Raw genomic sequence first — 13,072 nt, forward strand, 5'->3', positions numbered from 1 at the left:
GCCATTTCCCATAGGTACTTGAAAAGGGTTCAATTTAAACCAGTTAATAAAATAGCTTGTTTGGACAAAAAATAATTGTTCTCTGAGAATACGTGAATTCAACACTGCTAGAAAATCCGTGCCATCTGACGTAGAAGGATTTATAGGTTTAGTGGAAATTGCTTTCCCCACTGTCCAGATTAAATACTGCAGGATGAATTTTTGTATGAGTAAACATCCTTCCAATAACGATCAGACCGATAATGTCTTAAAAAGAGGAACAGGACCTACATTTTGGTTTTTTTCTTCTTGTATGGACTATTTCTGGATACAGAGCCTTCAGGTAACATGTTGACTGTCCATAAAATGCATTTTAGCATCTTCCTGCTGTTATGGGGATGGGTTTTATACACTGAATGCAGAGCCCACCGACAAGGAAAAGAAATACATGAGGTATACAAAAAAGGCAGGTGAGTCTCTTTTTGTTACATTCAGATTGCTACAGTTTGGATAAATGAAATGTTTCAGGGGAAGATAGAATGACTAACAGATAAAAAGAGTTTGTGTTTGCAGATTGCGATCTCTCTGTCAAAAACGATTTCTGTTGCTATTTTTGCCAACGAATAAGTTCTAATGCATTTTCTACAGTGAAAATAATTACTTCCTCTAAAAAATGCGTTTGTGATGTATCTCAAAGTTTGAAAGGGTGAAAAAAAAGAACATTTGATTATGTCTTTTGTGGTTCAGATGTGGTAGAGTACTTACATGGAAGTGGAGAGGAAATTTAGATCCACGAAGATTGCTGTATTCACTGAAGATTAGATTGACTTGAGATTTGAAAAGAAAACATTAAGAATTTATTTTATTATTGCAATGCTGACTGTTTTATAGAGGTTTTGAGAGGAAAAAAATAAAGTGTCTCTGCAAACTTCAATGCTATGGTCAGTTACCAGAGGAAACAGAAAGAGAATTCTGTGTATTGAAGAAAGATACTAAAAATTATTTAAAATATTGTCTATTCTTCTCTTTCTCTCTCTCTCTCTTACAGAAAGGCTATGTGATGTTTTTCTCCCACTATCTTGTAGACAGCCATTTTATCAGATTTTGAGTTGAGGAAGGTTTTTTGCTACAACTAAGTTCTGATTACTTATATTCTGTTTGGGTAAGATTTGGAACTTTGCATGAGGATTTTTACACTCAGGCACATAACATGGTACATCTGGAGGAAACATCCTTTGGGGTTTTTTTGGAGAATATAGCTGACACATTTAGCGTCCTGTTCAAAGATTGTGTACTGCTGCTTGTGACAGACTATGTCATTTCTGCTTTGCTGTAGTGACTGTTTCTGTTGTTTAATGACTCCGTATCACCAGTAATACCATAAAGTGTACAAGGATGGAAATAAGGAGTGTCACAGTCCTGAGGGATTCCAGCCACCTCTGTTAGCCTTCAGAAGAAATGACTGAAATGTGGAAGGGATGGGAAGTGTGGTGCCTTTTTGTTTTTTTGTAGACCCTTGTAGCAAGTCAGGGATACCTTGCAGAGTGACTGCAGTATCCCGCTTGGCACCTGGGGGTCCATGAGCTATTTCATACGTAGAAAAAGTCTTCAGCAGTGATGCCACCTTCATGGAGGTGTAACTGGCAAAATGAATGCAGTGGCTCTGTTCACCATCAGCCCCCAGGGGATGCGTTACCAGAGACAGTATAGACGCGAGACAGCCACAAAACCTCTATTTCCATTAAGGCTTCATGACAGTGGCAGTGGAGGTGATCTGTTGGCTGTAGCACAATAAAGGGGTGAAAAGCAAGGTACCACCATTTGACCCGAAAAGCATCCAGCAGAGAGGAATGCGTACACACATCCATGTTGTTGCTTAGCATCTGTAACGAAAGCTCCCACTGCACCAAACATTTAATAGTGTCAGTGCAATTAAATAAGATATAACAAATCACAGCAGCAGAGCATTAAAAATATGTGAAAATGGAAAAGAAATAGCTGCTCAGCTCATGTGGGAACTGCCTCTTCACCCGTGCTTTGTATATATGGTGTAATTGTGCCAGGACAAATCCACCAGAAAGCCCCAAGGTGTTGTGGCTTGGAGAAACTGGGTCCACCATCTTCCCAGCACACCTACGCTGGCCCGGGAGGCCATTTCTGGCCTATTTCTGCCTCAGTAGAGCAGTGCTGACACTGAGGAGGGCTGATGGGGAGCGAGGAGCAACACTGGCACATGGCCATAGGGTTGTCCATCAGCAGCGTGATGCCCAATACAGCACTCACTTTCCCATGTGGTAGGATAGCCCACAAGAGACCAATGGTTTTAACAGCCTTAGAATTTGTAAGGTAAAAAAAGACGATTACGGTCATCTGTCTGATATCCTGCTAAGCACAAACAACAAGTCTTCTGTATGAATTGTGCACTAAACTCCTAATTCGTGATAATCACCTTCAGTATCAGATAAACTCAGAATAGAATCACAAGTATATTTTAAGTTTGGCTTCCATTCATTTGCTCCTGTTCTACGCTAGCTAGTCTCTTCTCCATCCTGGTACCTGCAGGTGGATCAAGCTCCCACTTCATCTCTGCATAGATATATTTAGAAGATTAGGTTTCTTGTATTTCTCAGTGTAGGATGTTTCCCAAACCTTGACTCAGTCACTTGCTTATTTTTCTCTGTTGCTTCACTGCTTTTGCAAGGCTGACATCAAGACTTGGTGCAGTATTTGTACAGTTCTCATGTAGGTGCTGTATAAAGAGTTACCCTTGTTGACCTGCTGGGATTGTGGTCATGGTCTCCACCGCAGCCCTGCAGTGGGAGATTGGGTTTGCCCAACATGGCCAGGTATCTGTGTATGGCAGGACACCTCGTCTTAGTGGTACAGCCAGTCCTCTTTATGCTCACATGTAGCTCCCTATATGTTAAGATGCTGATCATATGAGACAGTTTTGAAGCAGGCACTGTTCATTTGCATTTCAGTCAAAGTCAAGGCCTTTTTCCATCACAGAACTAGATCCTGGAAGAAAAACAGAGCAAGCGGGGATGCTATGTAACTTCAGAAAAAGCTTGCAGTGATGATTGCTCCTGAATGTTTTGTTATGGACCCTGTTTCTCCTCCCTTCAAGACTCAGCCCTGAATAACCTTTACACAGAAGAGGTTATAGCAACTGACATTGTTAGTCCTCTCTGAGCACTGTTATTTCTTGCTCCATAAGGCTTATGGCGAGCACCAGGGTGGAAAGCCATCCTCTCACTGCGGCCTTTGTCTTCTGAAGAGACCCACATGCCTCACTGGAGGTTGGTGGTGGAAATCTATTTGAAATGGAAAAGGCTGGCTCCACACCACCGGATGCTCAGGGTGGCTTGATTTGCACCAATGGTCCCCCTAGCCTCCAGAAGCCCTTTAATGCCACAAGACCATCCGCTTGCCCTGCTGCCTGGGCTCAGTGCCAACCACCAGTGTTGGCAAGCAGCACAGGCACCTGCTGTAGAGACCTGCCACCTTGGCTGCGCTGCCAGCATCCTGCTGTCCCTGACAGACGTGCCCAGCTTTGCTCCTGATTCTCATGGTGCAGCTGATGGAGGAAACACGCAGGCTTCTAGCCTGTTTATTTGAATGGTGCTGTTCTGCGAGCGTTAGTTTCTTACAAGGAGGCTTACTTGTTCTGAACTCTGCTTTTAAATAAAAACACACCATTTGCTCTGCAGTTTTCAGCCCTAGGGCTTGTCCTTTCACTTGACCGTATCCAGCTGATTCCACAGCCTTTGCACTCCTGCTGATATGTGAATGGGGGCCCACAGGGTCAGACACATTCTCTGTCACAATTTTTGGCACTGCAGGTACCCCAAGGTAGCCATTCTGTCATGAGACAGAATAGCTTTGAAGAAGGGTGAGCAGAGAGGCATGGTTTTCCCCACAAGAGTTCATGCATGCAGAATGGTCCTTTGGGGACTGGGTTTGCACAGCGGGAATTTTGCAAAAGGTCGCAAATAAATCCTGAAATAAAACTGATGAGGCTTTGGGACACACTGCAGAGTGTGACAAGACAATGGCAAATAGGTGTAGGTCAAAGTATGCATACAGTCACAATGAAAGCAGCAAAGTACATAGCTTTATTGCATGGGACTTATTACAGAGCCCTCCAATACTGTAATTCACTGTAAAAATGTCAGTGTGGCAGTCAAGGACTCAACTACTTATTTATGCTAATCTCCAGGACAAATCACCTCAAAGGAATTTCACTTGAAAGAGCAGCGCTATAAAAATAAAACCTTTCTCACTTTGCAGACCTGCTCACAGTTTGCAGTCAGCCATGTGCAAATCCTGCAGGGTTTGCAAAGCTTTTTGTTCCCACTAAACCCAGAGTGCCAAAGCTCCAACAGGAAGGAGCTGGGATCTGGAGCACCGGCAAGAGGGCGGGCTGCTGCTTTCCCAACTGCTCAGGGGCTTGGAAAGCCACCAGGCTTCACGGGGGTCACTAGGAGGGTACAAAGGGGCACTAAAGATCACAACATCGTGATGCCAACAAAAGGGCCAAAGCCTGTGTTGCTAATTAGACTTGCAGAATCTGCTAGAGAGGATGAGCAATAGGAAAAGAACTGGCCTGGAGCTGAGCCCAGGTTGTTCTGCCAGAGCTAACTGCTGCGAAAAAAAATCTCTTTAAACACTAAAATCTCCCCGGACAGCATTGTAACCACCTTTCAGACAAACAGCTCCCAGCAGATTTCACTGTACAAGATTTACAGATCGTGTTTGTTTAATCTGAACTAAGAGACCCTCTCCATGTTTTCAGTCATGTCCCTACCATTCCCTGGCTGTGTTACAATCATTTTGTCTCACTCTGGTCTCCAAATAGCAACTCATTTTCCGCTCCTCTAGAGCTCCCTGCCCATGTCTCTGTCAGTGAGAGCTATCTTTTACATCAGCTGAATGACATCCTCTACAATAAGCCCTGGGCTTGCTATCTCAAGGACTCCTTCATGGCCAAAGATCTTTCTCTTTATGACCTTTTCAGTTGTTTTCACAATTAGTGACACTCTTCTTAAGTGATGGGAGCCACCCTGCACCATTATAGCCATGGTTCCTTTCCGGTCCTTTCTCAAAGGCTCAACCTCATTCTGAACATTCACAACACTGAAGTTACCTCCCCTTGCTTTTGTTTAATTTGGACAGGACTTCTGTGTTGTCAGCTCCTCCATACCCTGGCCATGTGGTGTGTGAGCCCTCTGTGCTCTGTAAATCACACATGGCTATCCTGGTACCCTCACTGAGGCTGCCCCCTACATGTAGGACAGCTGGTACCTTCTTGCCCTCCAAATGTTTTCTCTGGCTTTATAAATTCAACCCCAACAGAATTTCTTCCTTTACCTCCCAGCAATCCTTCAGCTGTCCTCTTGTCCTAGAGTTTTGCCCTTGTATCTTATCTTCAGGATTGATCCAGAAAGCATTTATTCGCGTAAACAAAGCTTACTAATGCAAGCTGTCTTTAGATCAGATCTTCAGAGTGCACGATAAGCCCGTAAAATTCCTGTTGAAAGCATTGCCTATAGGAGCACATTATCAACAGCGAGCCAGATCCAGTGGAGCGCTGAGCACCCACAGCTCCCAAGGCACTGCTTTTTAAGATTTTACGGTGTGCCTTGACAGCATCTGCACTACCAGTGCTGGGTGTCAGGAGAGCGACAAGAAGCCCAGAGTGGTCTTCAGGCCAATGCAAGTGGAGTCTGTCCATCTCCCCTGTTGGTAACTTGCCTTTCCCTTTCCTCCTTTCACCTCCATCTCTGTCACTCCTTTTCTTTCTGCCATTCAAAGTTCCTCCTCTTCTCCAGCTTGCTCCTTCTCTTTTTTGACTCAGACTTTCTCTGTTCTCTGCTTCATCTTCCGCATTTATTTGACCATAGGCACAGTCATTTCCCATGTCACACAATTGTGCCAGATTTTTTCCAGTTGCTTTTAACTCTGTATTATTCTGTAACTTCCTTCGCTCCTCTGGCAGCTGTTGTCGCTGCCTGTCGTACCTCTTCTTCCACTTGCCAGAAATCCTTTTTTTTTTGTATGTCCAACAGCGCTCGCCTTCTTGATCTTGTTATACATTAACTTATTTTTCATTATTGCTTTGCTATTTCTCTCATTGTCCCTTTCCACCAGTGTTGTGCTTTCAAGTAACTTCAGTCCTGCATGACAACTTTTCTTGGAAGTCTTATGGTTTTTTCTCACAACCCAGCTGAAAGTGTCCTCTTTCTGCTTGTCATTGCAAATGATGATGCTTTGAAAATTATATTTTCTGTTTTCATCATTATGACCAGCATCCTTTCATCCTTCCTAGATCTTGTTTTGGGTCTACACTTCACATAGCTTCCTATCTTTATTCAGGTGATCCATGGCAGAACATTGTCTCTACCAGTACTTCTGTAGCTATGTTCATACACCCATGTACTAAGCCACTGATGATAACATCTCCAGTCAACGTTGCCACCATGTAACTTGCTCAGGATCAGCAGCTTCATATTGTCTTCTTGTCCACCGTTATGCCAATGTGTTTTATGAGCTGGTGTGAGAAGGCAAAATGGACTCTAAAAACCTATCTGTAGCCCAGGAAAAAAAGAAAAAACAACAAACACACACAAAGATACTGCAAGGCAGTTTCCCCCCTCCTGAGTACATATAAACCATAAACTATTTGATTTCCTGATTCTTGGACCGGATTCACACCTGAAATGCTCATGCTGGTCTTTTCTCTGTAAACCGCCCAGTCATCTTCCAAACTCGCTTGTGTTTTGAGCACTCGCAGCTTTCCATGAGAGTGAATTTCACAGTGTGACGACATGCTGTGTTTATCTACTTCCTTTCAAGTTTCTTCTCCTTATCATGTGTTGTGAAAAGTCTGGAGCAACAAATTCCTGTTCACCTTCACCATGCCACTCCTGACTTTATATCATTGCACCGTATCGCTCAGCTGTTGCCTGTTGCTCAGGCTGCCTGGAAGCCCTCTCCACCTCTGAGCTCTCTCTCTCCTCTTGCTCTGCTCTGTTTTCTCCAACTATGGGCATTGGATATGTGAGACGTGGGTGTGCCTCGGTGTTACTAATAGCATCAAAATGCTTTCTGCTTGATTTGCTCCTCCATTCCCAAACTAACCTCCTGTTTGTTTTTTTTGAGCACTGTGGACCATTAAGTTGATGTTTACAAAGAAATAACCACAATAACACTGAAACCTCCTTTGTAAGCAGTAACCGCTGCTTTGGGGGCCATCACTGTCTTAACACTGTTTCTGAAAGTACATTCAAAAAATGCAAAAATACAAAGTACAAACTATTCAAAGTACAAACTGTAGACTATTCTGAATTTACTTACACTGAATTTCTGCTGTCATTTTATCTGAAGTAACTTGGTGTCATGAGGTCCTGCTGTAATTCTCCACTCCCAGTTCTGATTTTGACTACCTCTAACAGCTACATATCCTCAGTAAACTTTGTTGCCAGTAATTATTCTTTTCTCCGAAATAATTTATAAATTTATTGAACAACAGAGACCCTATCATAGATTCCCATGGGACTATACTGAAAACTTCACAGTGAAAAGTCTCCGCTATTCCTGTTGTTTCTTATTTTGCAACCATTCACACGAAGGGAACTTCCCCCTTTCTGACTGGTTGGTTTCTTTCCAAGACTCTGGAAAGGAGGTGTCAGCACATTTTTGGAAATTGGGGTACTCTGTGTCATCTTGATCACCCTCATCTACAAGGTCATTAACTTTTTAGAGAAGTCTATTATAGTGCATGACAACCCTCAAGAAAAGTCATACTGTTGCTCTTCTTCAATATATATTATATTTATCTGGTGTCTACCACTGATGTTTTTCACTGTGGTCGTAGCTAGTTTGTCCAGTGGAGTAGTCTGTAGCTATTCATTCCACCTGGAGCTCTTTTTCCAAAGAAGTGGAAAATTGTCATCTTCCACTCCTGTGACACCAAGGACAGCTTAAATGCTGGTTCAACTCTTTCTTACCTGTCTTTCTTCTGTGTGAAAGCCTGGTGACATGTTACTGTTCAGTCCATTTACTTTAAATCCGTTTCTGGTCCTGCACTAAATATTTCTTAACATCGGCCCAACACCAGGATTGTTACAATTCTGTATTTGTTCTAGTGCAAACACATTTCTTAGTTGTTGGTGTTGCCTTATAAAGACAGAGTGCTTTCACTGCTGTAAATAAGAAAATAAGACAAGTGTAGTATTGATAATTAGCTGGTTATTCTCTGTTTTGCATTTGTACAATTATTTTTCTGTACTCCATGCAATTCTTCGTATTCTCTGATACTGAAATCCATCTTATTGACATCATAGCATTTCTCCAACATGTTGAGGCTTCTTTGAATTCTGATCCTAGACCCCAAATTGTCTGTTTCTCTTTCAAGCATACTGTCATGCACGACTTTTATAGTTCTGCCATCTGCATTATCATTGAAACTACTGACTAGTATTTTCCAGGATGAAATCTGTGAGATGTCATTTAATGCCTCTTGACAGCAAAGTAATGGCAGTTACACTAACCACAGTCTTTCAGCCATGCTGAAAATCACAGCTTCATCTCAACCATATTTCCCTAGTTTAGTAATGAAATATTAAAAACCTCATTCAAATCTAGTTTTCCTCCTGCTTACACTAAAGCCGCCAGTTACACTGTCAGAAAGAACATTAGACTGGTTTGACGTCAATTATTGCAAAGATTCACATTGAGTGATCTTTATAATCTCGTTATCCCCGGGGGGGCTAGACACACGGATCACGAGTTTGTCCCAGTTTCTTTCCAAATATCAAAATGCCAACATCCTTCTTTTGACCCCTGCTTAAAACCAGGTTTTGTGTTCACCCTCACCCTCTCTCAGGCGTATACCGTGCCTGTGAGGGGTCCTCGTAGGTACCTGCTTATGGCTCAGAGACTGTAACAGCTGGTACTCCCAGTGCTCCCAGGGAAGTGCCATCAGCCTTTGTTGACTTAAATATCTCCAATTTATCTAAATATTCCTTGACATGCGCTTCCCTGATCTGCACTGTGCTGACATCTGCTTGCAAGTCAAGCTTTCTTTGAAGACTGTGGCAGACACGAAACCTTCAGCGTGTTCCGCATTCCCCATTACCCCATTAGTTGCTCCCCTTCCCTTCATCCACTTCTCTTTTTTTTTCACTTCACTGAGTCCCGGCCGGCACCGTGCCTGCCTCCTCCTCAGCTGGGAGGTCAGACCTCAGTCACGCTCCTTCTGCTCCCTCTCACCCTTCCTTTCAACCTGTATAACACAAAACCCAACAAACACACACCCAATGGATGCGATTTCTGCCACATAGGGTGGAACTTTCATTTCTGCAACATCAGGTGCAGTGTCAAGACCTCATGTGGCACGACATTTCTGTGAACAGTCAATATGTGAAGGTTTGTTTCAGTTTTTTGCTTTTGCCAGTGTTTATGTCCAGCCAAAGAACAAAAGAAACGAAAAATTTAAAGGTTGTATATATGCCTCCTGCCTTTATGTATTTTGCATTTTGAGGTGGATCTATATTCACATAATGCTGGATTAAAATGGAGTTCTCACTGAATGTTCTGTATCACTCAAAAATAAGATGGTAGAACAGCTCTGAATCCCACTGTTTCTCAGACTTTTTGATGTGAACACCATAAGCAGTGCTCTTTCCCCATTTCTTTTCATAGATTTAATGACCTATAATGAAAATGGGTCACCTTTCTTCACCATCTTTAAGCCTACTAATCATAAGGACGCGTGACCCAACATAATCACAAGCAAACAAGGTCTTGCCAAATGCCAAGATAAAATACGTTTCATGATTAATTTCCCTCAGTTTTTAGTGGCTTGTTTACAGCTCACAACTTTGTAACTCTCTCATTTTGAATACAAATTAGTGGGTTTCTATCCTACATGATCCCTGGGAATTAGTATGTTACACAGTGGATCGTGTCCCCTGCAGTGCCCGTCGCTGGACAACAGCAGCTTCCTCCCATTGCAAGTTTGCTTTCTCCTCCCTCAGGTGCAGGGTGGGTTTTCTCCCCATTTAGGTACCTCACTTTTCCTCCTCCCACGAAGCATTTCCCTGGGGTCTGGACTACCTCTTAGTCTTCACCCAGACGTGCTGTTCCTCCTGTCCACCAGCATCTCCTGCTTGCTGAGAACGTCTTTCCAATACATTTGCAAGTCAAAGGCACATTACGGGGGAACTTTCTGTGACTCCCTTGCCCCAAAACCTCTTTCCTTCCTTTGGGACACAGTTTGGGAGGTCCTTTAGCCCAGGGAGGCTCACGCGTCTCCAGGGGCCAGGTAGCATCCCTGTCCTGCACCACTCTGCAGTGAGGGGACACCCCTACTCATGCAGGACTGTCCGAGGTCTCTGTGCCCCAGGAGTCAGCCCATGTAATGACAAAGCACCATTTGAGCTGATGTCTCCTCTCTGCTCCTTCTGACATCTTCCCCTCTGGCTTTACCCAGTGTTTCCCCTCCCTCCCCAACTCTGCCTATCCAGCCTCTTTTCTCCTCAGTCTCACCTAATTCACAGGGTCTGTTGCAGATCCAAGCTCTGCCTCTGCCCTTCTTTTTCTGTGCAGAGACCTTCTGTATATTTGTGCACACAATTCCCAGCCCCTTCCTGCCTCTCCCCCATTCCCTGATCCAGCCTGGTTTCTGCTTTTAACATGATGCTGATGTGGTATGACCCCAAGTCACTAACCGCTCACAAAACAGAGGGAGAAACAAAAGCTAGTCAAATATTTAGGCACAGGTCTTTAACAAAATCTTTACACTTCTCTTTAGTAATACCATTACACCTTTGCCATTCCTGTATCCTCCCTGCCAAGGCTTCATCCCCTCTAGGGAGCTGGAGTGCCTCCACTGCTCTCTCCTGGTCCTTCTGCCTCGCGCAGCGTTTTGTCAGGGCCTTGCCCAGCCATAATTTTACCGAGGAGAACGTGGCTCCTGCCACTTCCCTGCTCAGCACGGCATGAAGGCTCTGCAACATAGCAGGTGCAGGACGGGAGGCACCACACAAGCTGCCCACCACTGCCAGAGCACCATTGCACGGCGGGGAGTTTTCTTCACTTTCATTAATTTCCAATTAAAAGTCCTGCTGAAAACTGTCTCAGCAAGCTCCACACGCTCCCTTGCCTTGCGTCAGTAGTAGGAGAGGCTGTGGATGAGCTGCACCGCATCACAGCGTGAGCTGCAGAGCTTGTATCTGACAAAATAAAGGGCACGGTGGTTTCAGAGGGAAGGGCGGGGAGTCCACTGTCTCTGCACTGGAGAAGGAGTGGAGGCAAAACCCAGGCATGAGATAAGCAGAGAGGAAAAGAGCATCCAGGTGTCTCTGACCCAGCCGCTGGCTGCCAGGCTTCCCGGGGCGGCAGGCACCTCTGCTGGGGGTAGGAGGTTTGGGGTCAGTTGCAGCCACAGCTGCCGGTCAAAACATTACTGATGACACAGGTAACCAAAGGGACAGAAATCCTGCCACAGTCACTTCTCAACAATATTTCCTGAGACAGGTTCTGTTCTGACATCTCTTCTCTGATCTGCCATCCTCTCTGCATATCGAAGAATACCAAAAGGGATGAAGAGCACAGACTGTCCCAGAATTAAATGAAATCTGAGAACAATAACAAAGTTAGTGTTAGCCCAGTCTGCCAAACCCACCAGCACTATTCCTCGAGGGTGTGACCCCTCGGACCCAGGAAAGACCATGTGAATCTGGCTCCATTACTTCAGAACCTTACTTTCACCTTTTTCTTGAGGAAAATACATTGGATCTCGCTTTTTCCTGAAGAACTGGAACTGTATCTTGATTTAGCTCCTCAAGGAAGTGAAGTTCTCAGATCCTGATGAGATTATCCTAATAAGAGTGTAAAACAAGTCACTGTCTACTACAGGTTTATCGCCTTCCATAGAGAAAAGACAGTAGGATTTATATGTGGGAAATGTATGCTGCATGAGTAATTACAAACTAAAATGCCAAGATGGACAGTGACATCTCTCGCATTTGTTGTGATTGCTTCCAAAAGCTCTTGTTTCAAAGATGAAGAATACCATGAGTTTTCTGGTGCACACTGCAAGTATGGACCTGACGCTTCTCTGGCACGTGTCCTGTGAAGCTGGGCATTTGGAAATGCCTGCTGGGACCTTCAGATGTCATGGTTGGACTGTCTCTTCTGAAAATCAGACATGGTTATCCCAAACCCTGCAACTTTTTTTGCTGTGTTGGAAGGACTATAAGTGCCACTTATATCTTGAGCGTTTTTACAAAAAAAGAAGAGTAACTGCTTTTTGCCTTGTGTTTGTAGCAACAGTGATGAACATCTGGTTTTGATGATATTGGTTTTTTCCCCTGGCTACTCTAAGGTTCAGTCATCTCGTTGCCCCCCCAGCCCCAGCAAGCCTCAGCCTTTGTGGCAGAGGCATCTCATGATCCCTTGAAGCAGTGGAGGAATCTGGGGGAATAATGATGATTTGGGAGAATTTGCATCACCCCAGCTGCCATCGGGGGCCTGAGCACTCTAGCAATGCACAGGGAGCACTGTGAATAAATGCTGCTCTGCTCCAGTTGTTGCTTTTTCATCAAGCATCTCAGTGAGCTTCATGAGCCACAAAATTCCTTTCGGCACTGTAACTGTTAGGAGATAAATATTGACGGGGGGGGAGGGAGGGGAAGGTTGTTCATTATCATTATTTAGTATATTTTACCTCAGGAGTTACTGGCTAGTTTTAAAGACAGCCTGTCACCCCAGTGAAGGCAGGCAGCTAACAGTTGTGCTGAGCAATCTGTGAGCGGCGTCTGGCCCGAATCTCCTGGGTGCGGCTGACTGCTGCCAACACTCAGCGACAGCAGATGTGTGAGGGGAAGCCGTAGCGGCTTGCCATTGATTCACTGCCCGAACGGGCAGGTTAATGGGGTCCCGTGATGGAGCTGCCATTGATCACTTAGCCAGCAGAGCACTCCCCAGGAACCAGACCAGAAAAGCTATTTGTTGAGTAGAAAGAAAAGGGGCTTCAAATCGCAGTAACTGGTGAATGACTGGCAACAGGTAAAAATGTTTTGCAGCC

At 44.4% G+C, this 13,072-nt stretch overlaps 1 protein-coding gene across 1 annotated transcript in view; it reads left to right on the forward strand.

Annotated features, from left to right (window-relative positions):
- Positions 1-202: 202 nt before the first annotated feature.
- Positions 203-13,072, forward strand: part of LOC104333494 (gamma-aminobutyric acid type A receptor subunit rho1) — a 36,347-nt gene continuing 23,477 nt past the window's right edge. The window contains exon 1 of the mRNA XM_075414377.1: positions 203-449. Coding sequence (XP_075270492.1) covers positions 328-449 — 122 coding nt within the window. The 5' untranslated portion in view covers positions 203-327. The remainder of the gene's footprint in view (positions 450-13,072) is intronic.

Source organism: Opisthocomus hoazin, chromosome 2 (assembly GCF_030867145.1).
Source record: "Opisthocomus hoazin isolate bOpiHoa1 chromosome 2, bOpiHoa1.hap1, whole genome shotgun sequence".
Taxonomy (NCBI): domain Eukaryota; kingdom Metazoa; phylum Chordata; class Aves; order Opisthocomiformes; family Opisthocomidae; genus Opisthocomus; species Opisthocomus hoazin.